This window comes from Elgaria multicarinata, chromosome 9 (assembly GCF_023053635.1).
Source record: "Elgaria multicarinata webbii isolate HBS135686 ecotype San Diego chromosome 9, rElgMul1.1.pri, whole genome shotgun sequence".
In the NCBI taxonomy this organism is placed as follows: Eukaryota; Metazoa; Chordata; class Lepidosauria; order Squamata; family Anguidae; genus Elgaria; species Elgaria multicarinata.
The window spans coordinates 47,554,045-47,573,081 of record NC_086179.1 but is presented as its reverse complement, the minus strand read 5'-3'; the positions used below and the strand labels follow the sequence as shown (position 1 = coordinate 47,573,081).

Here is a 19,037-nt window from a genome sequence, read left to right as displayed (position 1 = left end):
CATGAGTTTACAAGTGAACTTAGTTGTCACCATATACACAAAGGGAAGCTTTAAAAACAGTGTTCAGGATCACATGGTTTCTTCAGCAGCACACATTCTTCTAGTCTTAACCATGGTTGAGGCTTACATACATACTGAGCCACGTTAATCAGAGTTTCCTCTTAAACAAGATTTTAACCCAGTTTGAAACTGATTATCAGCAAACCCTCTTCAGTATGAACCATAGTTAAGGTCATAAGTTTTAACAATCTTTACAAACTATAGAAAAATGGAGGACACCAATTGGGCAAGTCTATGATATTCTCCTGATCCCTTAATTGTGTTTAAAGAATGATTAATATTTAAATGTGTATCACTACATCATAGATAATCGTTCAGCTTAGAACACTATTAGCGTTTAATAGGATCCTGTATTTTATATGTTTCTTGTTCAAATTATCCATTCTGATGTTGTGTAAATGAAAAATCTTCCATTGATAAAGCAACCTGTCCAAAATTATTTTGTACAGTTACATTGATGACTATAATTATATAATTGTTACTTTATATTCAGCTGTTTCATTAGATCAATGTTTATGCCTCTATGTAATAGGCCATGGGGTTTTGACTTAATTAAGTGATAAGGTTCCTTAGTCAAGGGGGGAAAGCTAATAGAGCAACAAATAGTATAACAAAGATAGCATTCATAGAAGCCCAGGATTCAGGCAGATCAAAAGTAAAGAGAGGAATATAAGTTCCATGACGCAATGAGTGCATAAAACATGTCCATGCCCAACACTATCCAACATCAGTAGGAGACATAACCTGCAAAACTTTTTGCATTTTGCACTGATTGGGAAGGGGTGGACTCAGTTGTTGTTTGGAGATTCCATTTCATAGTCTAAATAAAGATATTTGCAAAAATCTGATTTATTTATTATTAAGTTGACAATTGCTTGAAAGCATTTTGTTGTGATCGTAATTGAAATAATAGCATTGTTTCAATTTATATTTATCAACTGCAGATCTTAAGAGCATCATTCAGTGGCTTAGTGGTTGTGATAATCTGAAAGAAATGTCCCTACATGGAAATCCACTTCTTCAAGAAGAGAACTGGAGGTAAACAGTTAAGAGAAAGGGAGTGTGACAAGTGCGGCTGCGAACTAATCTCATGATGACTACTTCAGATTCTAATACTTGAGGATCTTTGGATATATGTCATCAGACCTGACTAACTTGAACCCATTCAGGTTTATGTCATAATCTCCTTTTTTTGGTCACTTTTATCTTAATTTACGGTCCACAGTTATGCACTCTCATTTGTGTCGTATGTGGCTGCATGTGTCATCTTTCTAATGATTGGCGCAAGATAGTCCTTATGTACTTTAGGCTTCTCTTTATCCGCTATCGTGAGGTGCCCAGTGTAATCTTCATATGCTTTTTCTTCTGATAAAACTCTCTTTTGTTGTTTTCGTCATCTTTTGCTAATGGTAACACATTTTTTCCCTTTTCTTTTTGATTTTGTGATGACATCAGGTGCAGTCTACAGTGGTGGGGTAAGCAGGAATCACATTAGGAAACAGCACATTTAAAAGATACTTCCTATTTGAAATATCCATAGCTTTCTTCCAAAGGTTTGATGGCAGCATTCTTCTAGCAGTGATTGGATCAGGTATTGCTAGATGATTGCCACTCTGTCTGGGTTCACACATCATGATAAGCCATGGTGATTGTTGAGCCCTGGTCATGTCAGGATGGCTTACTGTGACATCTGAACCCGGTACTGGCGATCCAGCATGGGTCATTTTTTTCCCTACAAGCCACTCCGAAAACCCATGGTTTGTAGTAGGTTTGTTGAGGATAGTTCTCAGGATGGCTTGTCATGACATCTAAACCCTGCACTGTACCTTGTGCCAAGTGGCTGTATAGCAACTCATCAAAAGCAGGAAAATAGCCCATGCCACTCTTCACAATCTCACCAGTGCTTTGTCCAGCCTCCTTTACCAGTGACTACCCCTCAACCGGTGCCCAAATGACACTTTGGAAGGGCTGTCACTTGTTTGTCATCTTTTTTAAAATGTTTCCTTAGAATTGCACAAATGGGGTCTTCTTTTTTAAAAAAAGAAACATACTTTTTTGTCAGTCTTTCACAAGTGCGCAAGAGTGCAAATTTTGCTGCCTGATATGTGTAGTCATGGCCAGGTCAATTTCTTCGTATGTTTCAGCTGTCAGAGGGAGTGCTGAAGTATAGTAGGTAACATACAAGAAAACTGACATGGCAAAACTGCATATAGGCTAGTTTGTAAACAGTTGCAATGGACCAAGGGAGAAATAATTCTCAGAGAAAAGAGGTATTCATTAGCACAATTCAGAAGTACCAAAAAAAGGGGGGAAATAAGAAAGAAGTAGGTGTGCCTAAGGGGGGGGGCAATATCTCCCACTTGGCAAAGTAATCTTCTCTCTTTTAAGTCTTCAAAGAACACTTGTCAGTGTCCTCCACCTTTTCAACACTTCCACAGGTCTCCAACTAGTCCAGAAATGGGAGTTCTTTACTCCACCCCCTTTTCATGTCTCCTTTTCAGAGCAGTTACTGTAGTTGTGGTTACTTCATTTCAGTGGATTTGTGCAAATCTCTGACGATTTAAAAAACTCACAACCCAATCACTTAGAAGGCAGCTGCATGGAACAGAGCAATTAGGCCTTATGGTAGGGGAGTGGTATAAGTACTGCTGATGCAGGAGTCCCATTTGCTCTGTCCCATTCAGCCACCTTCTGTCAGGAATATTTTCACAAACTTAAAGGCTGGGAAGTAAATAGAGAGGAAATTTGTGTAATTCCAGTAACTGCTCAGAAAAGGAGCTTCAAAAAGAGGAGGCACTTACACACTTGTGAAAGGCTGATATATATATATATATCCCATTTCTTCAATTCTGATGTGAGATGGGTTGTGCTGCAAAGGGCACTGGAAGACATGTGTGGAGTGGGCTGGAGGACTAAGGACCAGCTATGCTGAGCTGCCATTCATCTAATCATCTGTCAGGAGTAATGATTAGTTGGCATGTGAACAACCAACCCAGGTTGAGTTATCCTCCAGGGGAGCTTACCATTATGTGTGAACCCACCCACTGATTTAAAGTACTTATCACCTGCAAATTGTGTTCATGTGGAAGCACTGGGAAACTGTATCACTAGTACTCATTCTTAGTAATTTGTCCATTCTATTTACTATATGTATTACAAATACTTATAAAATCCTTCTGCAGAAGGATTGATCATCTGCCATTTTTCCCATCTTCCAGATTTTTCAGATTATTTTATCCATTATCTTTTTTTCCATGGAACTTGGCAAACTAACAGACTTATGGAATCCACTTTTCTAAAATTGCATCACCTTAACTGAAAGTCATTTTGTGCATAGAAGAGCATCATTCACTACAAAGTTGAGGACACACAGAATTTTGGGTCATGCTTGCAAGTAGTGTTTGGATCACAGAATCATAGAGATCTTTCTTTCAAATAAATACAAGAAAGACATTGTGGTGTAGTGGCTAAAGTGTCAGACTGGGAGTTGGGAGATCCAGGTTCTAGTCATCACTCGGCCATGGAAACCCACTGAGTGACTTTGGACCAGTCACAGACTCTCAGCCCAACCCATCTCACAGGGTGGTTGTTGTGAGGATAAAATGAAGAAGAAGAGGATTATGTACTCCACCTTAGGTTCCCTTGGAGGAAAAAAGGCAGAATATAAATGAAATAAATAAATAAATAAATTACCTTAGTTCAGCTATTAACTTTCTGCAGGCAATGAGGGAGGGTGCAGGAAGGAGACTATAATCCCAATACCAATACAGATTCCAAAGGATATCATTTGAACAGACCTTTGTTTTTTAACTCAGTCAATATTTTATATGGGAAGTGGGGATGAGGGTAACATACACTCTGGAAAATATGGGACTTGACTAGCATAGCATTACCTGTGAATTTTTATTTTATGTTTTGTATGACGGAGACAATTTGTGTTTTGAATGTAAAAGGCAAAGGTCAGTTTTGCTAAAATATTGCACACTTTCTATTTGTAGCAAATAGCAATCTTATTGTTCCTAATTGTTGAGGTGCATATAATTAATTGCTGCTCCATGTAAGCTCAGTTTAAAATAAATCCTTGAAATTCCTGAGCCATCAAGGTCCTCCTACACTGTTTGACCAATTGAGCTTTCATGATTGGACAAGAAATTAATTCATCTAATGGGATACTATAAAGTATGGATTTGTTGAATTCAGCATTGACTATAACTTCAGGCAATATGTTTCAGTGAACTTTACATAACCCCTTGATACCAACAAAGGAATTAGTTGTAAAATTTCCCAATCGGTTTCCTACTTTCATGTCCAGCCAGTGATAACACTGAAGAAGCTGAAGTACTAAGAAATCACTTTTTAGAAATTAAACCCTGGGATCAGTTTGAGCACTCCTAGGGGGAATGTGTTTCATTGCAGTAATGATTAATAGAACGTCTTAAGTGACAGAATATTCACCAGGAAGTTTTCACTAAATGAAATATTGACTCAGCCGTCACCAGGAGAAACCCAGCTGGAAAAACTAGTGTTAAGATCCCATGGCTCTTAGAAACCATACTTTCCAACATTAATCAACTTGATATGGCACTTTTTCAATATATCATTATTCAACATTGTCTCTAATTCCACACTGCATATTCAGGGCTATTGGTTTAGTGCTATCATCTAACACTTCTGCACTTGTAACAAGGAAATACAAAAATGATTATTATTATTTTTTGTTCTAACATAAATTAGAATGGCAGTTTTAAATCATGTTTATTGAAGCAAAGACTATGAGCCATCCAAAATGTAATGTTCTTGAATCCATTGTTTTCAGTGGGAAATGAGCTAAACATTTTTAAGTATTTAATGTTTTCAGTGAAACTTGAAAGTGCTTATGCTTGGCTAGATTGTGTCTACGTTTGGCGCTATTATAATGGACCATGGAACTTGGGTTAAATGTACTTACATTTAAGCAGGCCTTAAATGTAAGTACACTATATGACGAGGGATCGCTGCTGTAAATATGTCTCCTCACAAACAAAGCAAAACAAAACAAAAGTTAGATCCAGGGTTTCCCCCTGTCAGCTTGAACACTCTCTAGCTCAGTTTGCACAATCGCTGCTGGGGAAATAAGCCATGGTGGCAGACTTCCTGCTGGGGAGAATAGCTTATTCTGCCATTGGCAGTGCGGGTTGTTGTGGGCTGTTGTAGGGTTCTGGGTGATAACAAGCCACCCTGGCTGGATTCACACAACATGACAAGCTGCACTGCTGAGGGTAATTATGCTAATCCCCCTGGCACACAACCAGCATGCACATTGTGGTTAACAAGCCACTATGGAGCATTTGCCACTGTGCAAATCAGGCATCTTGCTCTGGCTAGTGGAAAGAGGGGGTAAGGACATTTTCCAGATTCCCACTCCCACTGCAGGCTCCAGCTCATACTCCCTTGCTGTTTCAGAAGGTCCCCCAACCTTCCATGGAAGATTTTTGGTGAGTTTAGGAAGGGCAGGGGGCAGGGAATGGGAAAAGATTGCCTCTTCCATGCCACCAGCACAAAATGGTAATGCTCCAGTGGATCAGAAGCCTTCCATGCACAGAAGGAGTCCTCCTATCCAGAGAAGACAAACTCTGGATCCAAACAATCATGTTTTGCAGAATGCCTGATCTGTCTTCTCCGTTGCATAGAAGAAATTCCTAAAAAAGCAGGGGATTCTTGATTTACCTCTGCATGAGGTCATATTATTTACATATTAAACATATTATGCACACAGGACACAACTGATGCACTAGAACTAAAGTAAGTGACGGACCCTATTCTTTTATCAGAGGGCACACAGTTTTGCATTGGAATCAACGTTCAAATCTGAATAAAGAATCTTTGACCAGGTATAAACTATCAGTGGGGGAAACAATGCAGTATTGCATGACCAGCATTTCCCTAATTGCCCGCGCCACCTTGCAGATTGTTATGTCCTCCAAACCTGGTGCACAGCATAGTTCTTTCCCACCGTAGAACCCATGGCTTGCAGTAGGTATTGTGGGGTGGTTGAGAAAACATCCCTGCCATGCACTGGGATCAGACAACATGGCAACCCACGATGGGCCATGTGGGTATTAGGGTAATGGTAGCCCCACGAGCACCATGCATGAGGGCAGGGGAAACAACACATACTATGGTGTTTCCCTTGCTTGTTGTCCAAACACAACCATTGTGGTACAGTGATTAAACAAATAGAATGTGAATATTGTCCGCCTGGTGCCTACACTGTACTGCTTTCGTCGCCAGCTGAAGACCTTTTTATTCTCTCAATATTTTAACACTTAATTTTAACTTAAATTTAAATCTTACTGTTTTAACTCTGTATTTTAATCTTATATCAATTTTGCTGTGTGGTTTTATCCTGGTTGTGCTTTTTATACTGTATTTTGTAATTGTGCTTTTAACCTGTTGGTTGTTTTATTGTGGTTTTAATTTTTGTGAACCGCCCAGAGAGCTTTGGCTATTGGGCGGTATAAAAATGTAATAAATAAATAAATAAATAAATTGTAAGGCAGTTACATTATGGCTCCAAATTAAAGCTATCTGATTGTTCATGCACTCCAACCTTGGCCAAGCATAGGCAGATCTTAGAGAATATGGGCTTTCCCCTGCCTACAATTACTTCCTTGTAGTCCTACTCTTAAGGGTTAAACTGCACATTAAGTGGGACATCCATGACTGGATTTTTTTGACATAAAAACAAACTTAGAAGCAGCCAGAGGGGTACAGATTTGATTGGAGCAGTGGCCCTGGGGTAGGGCATTTAACTTTTCCTGGTGATGTTGCCAAATTGGATTAGCCCCTCCCTTCCCCAAAGCTACAATTAGCCAATATGGAACAGCAAAGATTGGAATGTTCCTTCCTTTTCCCCCAGTAAGGCTGCAGGGGGGAAATCTCAGTTGTGGAAGCAGCATGGGACTGAGATACTTTTGTGCTTACTTTTTAAATATCAGGAGATCCGATCATGTATCTTCCATGTAACATGTAATTTGCCTAAAGTGAAATTGCATTCAGGTTTTGATAGAACTTTGTGCAACACATCCTATAATCAAATAACGTTCATGGACTCGGCTTCAAAAGATCACAAAATGCTTTAATGTTTTCCATAGTTAATATTTACACAGTTGAATATTTATCTTCCTTCTTGGTATGAACTGCTACTAGCAAATATAATTTAAAAAATAGCAATTCATACATGTTTATGCTGTTATGCAGAAGACGAGGTTATTCGCATGACATGACAGCCCACTATGGGTTATGTAACCTATGGCAAGTCTGTGTTGCATAGGTTTGCCATTTTGAATATGCAACCCCCACTCAGAGCATGGGTTATGCAAGGGTTCAACAACTCTCACATAACCCGTGATCGGATTTAGGATTATGTGGAGATTGTTTAATCCTTACATAGCCACCACTCACTGGGTTCACATGACACAACAACCCCTGAGCAGGGGTTGTATATGCAACATGGTGCCACAGGCAATGCTGCTCATTGTAGGTTAAATAACTCATCATGAGCTGCGTGTGGCATGTTGTCCAAACCCAGTTTGTGAGCACTTAGGAAAGCCATTCCTTGTCTGACAGCAGGAAAGTAATCTTCGTGAACACGAGGAATTCTTTTACTTTCCATAGCCAACTTTGTGGAAAATACCATTAATCCACATGTGGATTAAGTCTGCTGGATTGCAAGTTTCCCTATTCTTACAAAATTAATTTATGCATAGTCTCTACATGGAGCCTGTAGGAATCTCCAAAGCTTAGAATAAAACATAACTATTCTAACATTATTCTCTTTCTCTCATCGTTAAAGGTGCTCCTTGCTAAAAATTCTGCCTAGTTTGAAAATACTTAATGACGAAAACATAAACTCTGATGCAGAAATCCCTGGTGAAAGGATTAAAAATAAAACAGAACCAGGAAATTTTGCAGCATTTTGTCAAGCGCAGATTCAAGAAATTGACTTAGTCAGCAAAGAAGGTACAACTAGGTTAATGTAAGTACAATACATTTCTGAGAATTCATTTTCCCCTAAATGTTTCATGTGCTATTTGATGTGCACAGACTGCATAGTACCCTGAACAAAATGAAATACATCAGAATCATATTAAAGTGAAAAGTTGCTGATATATCCATTTCAGTCTGTCTTTGACATAATTCATTCATGCTTTGTGACACCTTTAAAAATACTTGTGGAGTCTCAACACTTACCAGATGGATGTAGTTTTTCTTTTTGCATTTAAAGGAAACCAATACATATAGTGTATGTAGCCAAATTCTTGCTCATCCCTACTAAGTTGTTTTTCACTAATCGCATGAGATTAAATGGCTTTAAAAGAGATGAACTCTAGCTGGATCCTACCCCCAGTTTACCAACTCAAGCCAAAAGTGCACCTAGCTCACTACTGTCGACACAGAACAGCAGGAGCCTTCTCAGTCCCTACCTGGAAATGCCATGGGTTGAATCTAGGATCTTGCTCATTGAAAGCATGTGCTCTACCACTAACCTGTGGCTCTTCTAATTTCCAAACTCCATGATACATATGTTTAAATATGGAAAATAAAATTCATGGAAGAAATCGTTTAAGAAGCCATACACAATCCCTATTCATATATCCCTAAGCCTCTACCGACATTCTGTAAATTAAGTGATGTGCAAAATGATCCTATACATGTTTACTTGAAGTAAGCCCACGCACACCAGCGTACAATGGGCTTGCCTGCAGATAAGAGTGCATAGGATTGCAGCCTTAATACTACCTTCCTAAATAACAGAACAAAAACAAGTCAAGCTTCTTGTCTGTTTGACATCTCTCTAAGTTATGAGGCCCTGTAGGTATGACCTCAAGTATGTAAGCTGCCAAAGGTAATCATTGCTAGGTTTCCTAATCCATGTTTCATACACCAGAGCAGCTCAATTAAATTGTCTGTGTTGATTTTACTTTCAAATCCACTGTGCCTGCCCATGTTTGAGAATTATGTGCTTTTTAAAAATTAATTACTCTGTTCTAATAAATGTCTGTCAGTTAATCTTTTGACACTTAGTTGTAAGTAGCTATGCTAAAATGCACTTCCGTTTCAGTGTTTTGGCTTTCAACAGGCTCTTGTACAGATGCCTGGAAATAAAAGACACTAATGGAAGTTGAAACCCTTTTAAATAGGCATACTTTAAACAGATGTAAATGACATAAAAGCTTATAAAAGGAAATATAACTGAAGAAATATAAACATTAAAACTCTTTATGGAGTTGAAAAGCCTTTTGCAAACAAGAGTGGTACAATAATGATATTACAGCATATATCAGCGTATATAGAATTATATAATACTGCTATATTTATTTGTCACAGCTTTTACCTTCCTTGATATATATTAAAAAAGGAAAGGAAAAAAAAGAAAGAAAATGAAAAGAGTTTTAAAATGTTCTTGTCAGGGAAGCATTCAGTTCAGAAAAGTTGTCATTGGTCATCTCTCAAATCAAAAAACACACTATAGTAAACAGTATTTAATTTATATTAATTAATTAATTAATTAATTAATTGCAGTTCTATACCACCCAATAGCTGAAGCTCTCTGGGTGGTTTACAAAAATTAACATTTACATCAAAGAATCTTATTTTTTAATATTCATGAGAGAAGCAATGTTGAAGCATCTCCATATTAAGATGACATTCTAGAGTACAACATCATCTCAAGTGTTCTTGAATGGTGATGCAAATATTTCTTCCCAAAGATAATATTTCATATGGCAAAATTGTCTGAAAGCTCTTTCCATCCCCCAAGGGATGGGTTCTCTGCAGACATCGAACATTAGAAAATATTAGGAATCATTAAAATGGGTCTTGTAATTCTAGAGAATCAGTCACTCAAGTGAAACTAAATTTGTACCATATAACAAACTGTACCACTTGTATTACTTTTATCTTAATTCATTGTGGAGTACAACAAGAAGTTGAGATGTCAAATGATCCCCAGATGAGAAAATGCTGATAAATGAAATCTTTTACTTTATTGGAGCTCTTGCTGTCATGCTGTGGATTTTTGTAGTTGAAACTGTATCATTTAATATAATAGGGACTTTATGAAAATTTCTTTTATAATAATATTTTTCTATCATATTTTACTAGTAAATTACTAAATTTCTTTAGAAACTGGTATAATTGTTGTTGCCTGATTGTATTGTAGTTATTACAATAACAAATTGGTTTCCACACTTCACTTCAAGTGAGATACCATGTTCAGCAAATTAAGCATTCTTTCTGTTTGATCAACAAGGCTACTCCTTTTGCCATCTTCATTATTAGAAGGAAGAGATGAGTGGAGGAATCCTATGAGTGTGGTGCTTAGAATAGTGATGGATGGATCTGACAACTTTGAATTCCATTCAGTTTCTCATTTTTCCAACATTAAATTCAGAGTTGGTAAAATATATTTCCTCTCCCTCTTAGACCATCTGGAGTGGATTTGGGGTCAGGGGAGAGGAGAGAAAAAGTCCCATTGCACAGATGAAAGTCCACTTGTGTGATGTTGGATTTTATTCATTAAGATCACTGGGACCTAAGACAGTAATAACTAACTTACATTCAGTTGATTTCAGTTGGTTCTCTCTAAGTATGACTAAGCCTAGATCCAAGCTTTAATATATATGTTACTGCTTTTAGAGGATTTTTTCCTGTCATTTTTATGTACTTCGTTCATATGATTTTTATTGGGGGTGGTTTGCTTTGAAGGATTAAAATCTGCTGCCATGAAAACTTTTTGCATGCCTGTCATCAGCCACATTGGATACTGCTTTTAGGGCAGGATCCAATGGTGTCATTCCACAAACTCAAATAGCACTAGCGGAGTTCTGCTGAGTCTTTCTATTGCTTAAGCAGTTGTGCATTACACTCATGCAACAGGCTGCACAGGCATAATGAGTAAAGTGTAATGCACAACCACTTGCTCAGCTGCACCTGTACAAATGTAATTTTAGTTGGATTCTCCTCTTTTGCATAGTTTGCAACCTAGTTTCTGCTAGCAGAATCATTTGCGCTAATGGAAATGTTGCCGTTGGATACTGCTGTGCATCGTCATGGCCAAAAAGCAAAAGTGATTTTGCAAAGGGCTACATCGTCCAGCAGTATTTATTTGTGCAATAGATACATAGAATGGAAACACAGTTTATATGTTATGACTACATCTGGGGGTTTTTTGGGAATATTTTATTGTCTTTTTTTTCCTTATAACATAGTATTATTTATAGAATTTTGATTCATTATTCTGAACTTGTTAGATGCTTTTCACCATTTCTCCTCCCCACCCCAGAGATGAATTCTCTGCAGAAGCTGTACAGCTGCAGTGTTGGTATTTTCAGAAGCTGATGAAACTTAGTAGTGAGCACCGTTATGCACATGAGTATGGAGTTCTAAACACTACTGAAGGAGAGGAACCAGAAAAACAGGCAAATCATTTGAACCGAGAAGGCATTAACATTATAGAGAAAAATAACTTCTTTATCACTGGTGTAAAAGAAAATAAGCAGGTCGCTGTGAATACGCCTGAAAGATGGATTACTTCTGGCCACACTCAGACTATGTCTGTTAACTCCTTCATGTCAGTGCCTGCAATGGGAAAGAATCAAGAATACAGGCAAAAGAAGAAGACTTGTCAATGTTCCCTTAACCACAGTGGACAAAGAAAAGATAACAACAAATTAATCAGTCCTAAGAGAAACAAATTCAGCAAGCATATCATGGCAAGTAATGGAGGAAATTACCCTCAACATTTTGACAGTTTGCAAAAGTAAGATCCAAAGGTCAAACCATTTATTATGGAAATGTAATCATATCACTATGTACTTAGAACGCAGGCAGGGGCATCACTGATGCCACCAACCAGATGATCTGTCAGGATTAATCATAACCTAAAACTGTTAGACTGCATGTAAGATGTATTTATATATTTTTCCCCTCTATTCAAGATTAGTAGGTAAAAAATTCCATTTTTACCACCCAAGTGGTACAACACTTACTTTAGCAACACAAACTATGTTCTAGAAACAATGGCCCTGAAGTAGGGCATCACTTCAGAGTCCTTGTTTCTAGATTGGAAACAGCCCTTTAACCTTGCTGGATTCTGTGCACAAAGCTGTTGCAAAGCTCAAAGATGGTTAAGCACAGCCCATGGCATGTGCCATTGCTACGGATGGCTCACTCAAGTGCTATTCCAAAGACTTTGGAGATGCTATGGAACTAGTTGCATGTGCACAAACAATATGCCAGAGATAAGACAGTAAGCTGTTACAGTATTATCTCACGTGACTTTCAGAATAATACCATGGACTTGCTTTGCTAAGAACACCTCTGTAACTATGTTGGTGTGTAATTTCTGTGTCCTACATTAGATAACAGATATACATATTTCTAGGATCAAACTGCCTGTAAACCAAAAGCCTGAACTTAAGAGTCCCTTTTCAGAATCATGCTTAACTATCCATGTGTGGCTTCCTCTTCTGATAATCAGTTCACCAAAAATTAACTTCCTTCCAGTTCATTCTGTCCCAGGTTACCTTTATAACTGTCAAATGCTAGTTAAATTATATACTACTTTATCTGAAAAAGTTCAAGTTTGGTAACATTTTTCAAACTATCTAAAATACAACCTAACTATAGTAAAACAAAATAAACACCGTACAGTCATATGACCTGGCCAACAAATTCCAGCTCCCCAAATATTCTCTTATATGGAAAACATTCAGTCAATTTCAATTCTGAATTCAGTCAATTCAGAAACTTTTGTGAACCGCCCAGAGAGCTTCGGTTATTGGGTGGTATAGAAATGCAATAAATAAATAAATAAATAAATAAAATAAACGAACCCAAGGGAGTAAGCCCAATTGAACTTAGTGGGGTGAATTGGTGGAGTTTAGATCTGTTGGTTTCTGATAGCCTTAAACTTGTACTTAAATATTTTCAAGGACTTTTACTAGTTTAACCATTGCCATGGGAACAGGAAAAACTTCCAAAGAATGTTTTTTCAGTATTTTATATCTTGCATTTGGTGTATTTGATGTTTTATCCAAAGCATTTTTTTTTTTTTACAAAAAATATATATTCTTAGGTTATAGTGTTGCATGAATAGCCTTCATAGGTGATCTATGTATGGTAAACTTTTGCTTATGCCATGAATCCTGCCAATTTTTATAAAAAGGGAGTTATTTTTCAGCAGACTTAAGTAGTGTAACATAATAAGAGAACTGTAGTGTATGCCAGTTAGCCATTCTTCTCCTCCTCAGCCTGAAGGGCTTTGCTTGTCTCCATGACTGCCTTCTTTGTTGCTTTTCTGGTAATGCATTGTACAATCATGGTGAACTATATGGTCTCATTGTGTCCATACTCTCCACAGGTTTGCTAATACAAAAGTGCAGAAGTTAAGCTAGTGGTGTTCCTAGACAACGATACATAATTGCTTTTGCCTTCTGATGGACACGTTTATATTCTGTTACCTAACAGAGCCACAGAAGAGCAATAATAAGAGCTCGTCTTTGCTCTGGTATTGCAATAATACCAGATTGTGTGAACTTGACAAACCCAAAGCTTCACACATGATACAACTTCTAAATATACTGTCCACAATCTCCCAGCTTGGCCTGTCCTGAAATCCTGTTTGATTAATTCAGTGTGTGTGTGTGTGTGTGTGTGTGTGAAAGAGAGGGAGTATAATAGAATGGAGTTTCATATGCAAAATCAGACATCATGTCTACCATTCAGGCACATGTCCAAGGAGGCTAGGCCTAGATGTGCCTGTTTCTAGTAATACTTTGAAAATGACTATGTACACAAGAAGCAGTCATGCCCATGAAATTAGCCCCCACTGATTCCTTTCCACATTCACCAATTCCTTTCTGCCCCACCAATGCCCTTCTGCAAGTGGTGGGGGTCCCACCAATTCTGTTGCCTAAGCGGGACCCACTGTTTACACAAGGGAGGTTTAGTGCTTTCCAGGGAAAGCCCTGAAATGAGCAAAAACACTTGTTTCTGGAAGGAGATAAGTAGGTAGAACTCTGTTATGCAAGCTCTGCTGACCTGCCTCCTTCCAGGAATGAGCATTTCTGCTCATTTTGGGTTGTCCTGGAGGTGCTAAATCACTGCTGCACAAGTGGTGGGGGCCACTTGTGCAATGGAATTTGCAGGGCACAAGAGAATCGGAGAATTGGTCTTTAAGGACCCCATTGATTTCTGCGCTATGTTTAATTAATAAAAAATTTTATTCATGATATCTTACATCACTTACATTTCCAAGCTCTTTGTCATGAACTATTTGGAAACATTGCAAAACAACAGTGGATCATATTACATGACTGAAGAATTAAACAAAACTATGCATTATTAAACAAAATGCCTTAGGAGCAATCTAGTCACTCCGACTCATCCTTCCCTGTTGATCCTCCCCACCCCAACCCCCATTTAGCAGCCTCCCATGCTTGGAAAGTGTGCTCAAGCAACTAGTAGATTTTGGTGTCCATGTCTTTTCCTCACATTTCCCTCTTCAACTGTTATTTTTCTCATTTTTCCCCATTCCCCTAAATCAGTGAAAGATAATGATCTATATTCCATGGCTTTGTCCATCTTCTTCTAGATTCCATGTAACATGTAAATGGTGTCCAAGTACAAAAAAATAAAAATAAAATCCAGTGTAACCATGTGTAGTCATTGGCACAAATCACCACTTCTGAATGCTGTATGTTATTTTTTTTTATGATATTTATAGTTTGGCAGCCACAGTAATCCAATCACACTGGCGAAGCTATAGAGTTCGTAAAGAGATCAATTTATTTACAAAGCTACATCTGGCAGCAACTATTATCCAGTGTTTTTGGCGGAGCTACCGTGTCAGAAAAAAGGTAGTCAGCTACAGGGAAGATGGTGATCATTCCATGGACAAGCAAAAAGCTGCTATTATACTTCAGGTCAGTCTGCAATTCTTGGAGATAATGCAGTATTTAAAATTATTGTGGAATGTTCCCAGTGTGTAAAGGCAGCATAGAGTTATAATTCCACCATTAGATGGTGTGGTTTCATTGAACATAATAGTATTGCTGAGAGGTAAGTTTTCAATTCAAAATCAGCTGAGAGAGTGCCTTGTCCGTTACCAACCTGCCCAATCACTGAGGTCATCAGAGGGCATGCTCCTGGTGGTTCTACGTGGGCCTGTGGCCCGATTGGAATCCACCAGGAGAAGAGCCTTTAGTGTAGTGGCCCTTTCTCTGTGGAACTCTCTGCCCCTGCAGGTCAGGCACGCTCCAACACTAGGCTGCTTCCAGCTTCTTCTGAAAACAACTCTGTTTCAAGAAGCCTTCTTCAACTGACTAGCCACTGTTTTTCTGGTTCTTTTGGTTTTAAATTGAACTATTTTAATTTGCTTTTTAAACCTTCTTTCTTTTACCATTTATATCTGTGTTCACCGCTCTGGAATCTGTGTTAGATAATTGAATGGGATGATGATGATGATGATGATGATGATGATGATGATGATGGTGATGATGAAACTCATCACAGAAGCAAGTACAAGAGATTGCCTCACATAGCCAAACCTCCTAACAAACTTGAATTTTACTTGAATGAATGAAAACTGAAAAATGCCATTTAATAATCTTACAGATTATTTTGTTGGTATTTAAGGACCCACAAGTCTCTTTCTTGTTTTGTTTTTTCCTAAAACAGACTAACATGGCTACTGCTATAGAGATCACTACACAGAAATGTAGATAAGCACACATGGCAACTTACCATGCTGGCATGCTGTCCCATTATGTGACTGCAAATCATCTTGACTGTCTTTCCTCCATACACACACACTCACTCACTCATTCATTCATTATCATATTACTTTATTATCTGGGTTTCTCCTGTTTTTTTAAAACTGTGCTAATGGCTGTTAGAGGCAATTGTCTGAAGTAGCAGGTTATAAATTCACTGAAATAAAAAAAAGAACTGTTGGAGAAATAACATGTAGGGACAAACTGCATATGACCTAGGAGATGTGTGATCAGGTCAACTGTGTGTTGTATGTGCTGTTCAGACCTAAGAGCACCCCTGGGAGAGGATTGGATTGGAGGAGCAACCCTAGAAGAGGATGGATTTAACCCCTTATACACACACACACACACACACCAGTTTCCCTGATTGAATTCCCCCTCTCCTCAGATTGCTATTAGCTCTGATGGAGAAAAGTCAGTGATCAGATTAAGCCTATAATTCCACACACACCCCAACAGACGTAATAGCAGCTTTATGTGTTTATGTGGGGAGGGATTAATCCCCCTCCCCTAGTGCTGCTGTCACTGTCCAGTCCAAGAACCCTCCCTGCTCTTTTTAAAAGAAAGATTGGGAGATCCAATCATATTTAGCTTGTATAAACTTCAGACAATCAGGTCCATATCTGGTCACCACTGGCATATTATTAAACAGGCTATTTATACTGATGTAATTCCGTTGAATCTCAGCAACATTTCAATAGCGTTAAAGAGTTCTGTAAGTTATGAAGTAAATGAAATACTATCCTGCCTCCTAGCCTTGAAACCGCCTCCTGAGTATGCTAACGCCACTTCTACTCTTTTGAATTTCTCATTGATTTCTTATTTTTAAAGGCAGTGAGTGGAATCCCATGGTGCCATTCCACTTGCAGAGCAGCTTTGGGTCCTGTGGATATCTCTGCTAACAGAAGAGCAGGAATGATTTTCACCAATTCTTTCTTACCCCTGCATCCCCTGAACATTTTCTGTGGGGTTGGGGATCCCTCTAGAACAGTGTAGAAGACGGTGTGGGTAGTGTGCAGGGTGATTCCACTGGAATCCACCATTTTGTTCCACTGGAACAAAACCGATTCTGCAGGTAGAACTGCACCTTTGGATTCCGTCCAATAATTTCAGATCTCTTTCTAACATACAGGATGTGGACTACTGGAATTCAACTTGGTTTCAAAAATGAGGCAGAAGAGCAAGAAAAAGAAAGCCTGTTTTTTCTTTTTCCCTGAATTCTGAAGATGGACTTTCAGAAGGTCCCAATCAAATGTGCAGCACCAAACTTAGTAGACCAGTATTGCTTACTAATAGCACAGCAGAATTTCAACTTCAGTGTATCATTGTTAATATAATTTGACATGTCATGCTACAAGTAATATAGCAAAATAAATACTGTATCATTATTTATATACATTTAAAGGAAGAGGAAATGGCAGTGCCTTTATTAAGTTATGTAATTAGAAGTATTTCTAATCTAGAATCCAAAAGTTTCTGTTCCAAAATGTGAATGCTTAGGGTGGGCACAAGAAGTTTTATTAAAGGTAAAAAAAATCCTGCACCATTGTTTAGAATTGGAGTGTTGATGGATAAGAAATTTACTGTGACATTTATCTGCAAAGTCTACTTGCAGTAGAAATTCTTTTTTAAAAAAACTGATTCACATAGAAATAAAATTAATGCACACATGATAGTTGTTTTGAGTGGGGGTGAGGGGGTTACTATAACTTTTCCCCATAAAGTAAATTCTGTCTTTAAAAATTTAGTCTAGTGGTTGATAATGAAGGTGAAAATGATTGGCCTAAATTAATTGCTGGTGTTTCTACATATGTTGTCAGGTGTAATCAGTGGAAAATTTTCAGTTAAGTGTGTTTTTTATTTTTGTTCTTAGTGATGTGAAAGTTAACACTTAATTCTTTTTCGTATATCTTCTCCTCCTAAGCTTATAGTAGGTCCTGAAGGAATTGTCAAATAATTAATTAGTTGACCTTGGTTTGTAGTTGAGGGAGTTTTAGGATTCCATTCTGCTTACTTGAGCCAAACCTCCAGAGTATTCTGAGCTCTAGACATGTGCTGATATTTAATTTGTCTTGTAGTTTTAAATGTCACATAAAGTTCAAAACACAGATCATTGAGCTATTACCAAAAAAAGGGAAAAAAAGAGTGGGGGAAAGGCCTACAATGTTTTATCTTCCTAATGGGATAACATAGAGAATCTGGATTTGGGTTTGATCTATGGCCTCATATAACATGCTTTACATTTTTATTTAGGCACTTTGGAAAGGTTTCCGTTTGCGAAAGAAACTAGCCAGTGCTCTTGCAGCTGTTAAAACTGATGAAGTTGAGGATGACTATAGAGAAGTAAATGTGGATGACTTTATGTTTGATGAAGTAAGTAGGATAATTTAATATTAATTTCTGATTTTAAGTTCTTTAATTAGTACGGGTGTTAAAAAAAGCTTTAAAAATGAAATAAAATAACTGGCTTTAAAGTTATGCCATTTAAACAACTGTGAAAAAAATAACATTTCATATATTTGTCGTAATTTACTTTCTTACTGCTTCTTGTGTTACACCATAACAAATAGTTTCCTGTTGTCTAAGCAGTGCTGTTGTCAACCATGCTAACCTTGTTACTCCTTCCATGGAATTTTGACTAATACAATGTAATTGTACAACTATTCATAAATAAGTGCATTCATAAAAATATTACTTTTGGCACAAGAGTAGTTTTTCCTATCATATTAATAATTCAGCTTTGTATCTATATTTTCAGTACAGATTTAAAAATATTGTAAAACTACAATACTTAAAGAAGTACTTCTGTAGCTCGGTAGCTCCAGTATAATCCATTATGATTCTTATTAATTGTATAGCACAATATTCTTTAGTTTGGTTTCAGGAATGGATATCTAGAACTGTGATGGGTGAGGAACTGAATATTACGTGGTTAATCTGTCCTTGATCTCTTTTGAAATGAATGAGTATATCTGCCTTCTGAACAAAAATAGCACGGCAAGAGAAAATGGAATCCTATAAGAACAAACTGGTGGGGGGAACATTATGTCAACGCAACAGTAATCTCAGAGAGTTAGCTTGAATAGATTGATTGATGTAAATTATTTCTGATGGAAATGATTGAAGCCCATTTTTAAAAAAGAGGAAAAGACATTCTGT

The 19,037-nt window shown here is 37.7% G+C and overlaps 1 protein-coding gene across 1 annotated transcript in view; it reads left to right on the top strand.

Moving 5' to 3' along the window:
• LRRIQ1 (leucine rich repeats and IQ motif containing 1) overlaps positions 1–19,037 on the top strand; it is a 119,663-nt gene that overhangs the window by 39,935 nt on the left and 60,691 nt on the right. The window contains exons 13-17 of the mRNA XM_063134706.1: positions 1,005–1,098; positions 7,895–8,077; positions 11,387–11,863; positions 14,831–15,029; positions 18,132–18,251. Coding sequence (XP_062990776.1) covers positions 1,005–1,098; positions 7,895–8,077; positions 11,387–11,863; positions 14,831–15,029; positions 18,132–18,251 — 1,073 coding nt within the window. The remainder of the gene's footprint in view (positions 1–1,004; positions 1,099–7,894; positions 8,078–11,386; positions 11,864–14,830; positions 15,030–18,131; positions 18,252–19,037) is intronic.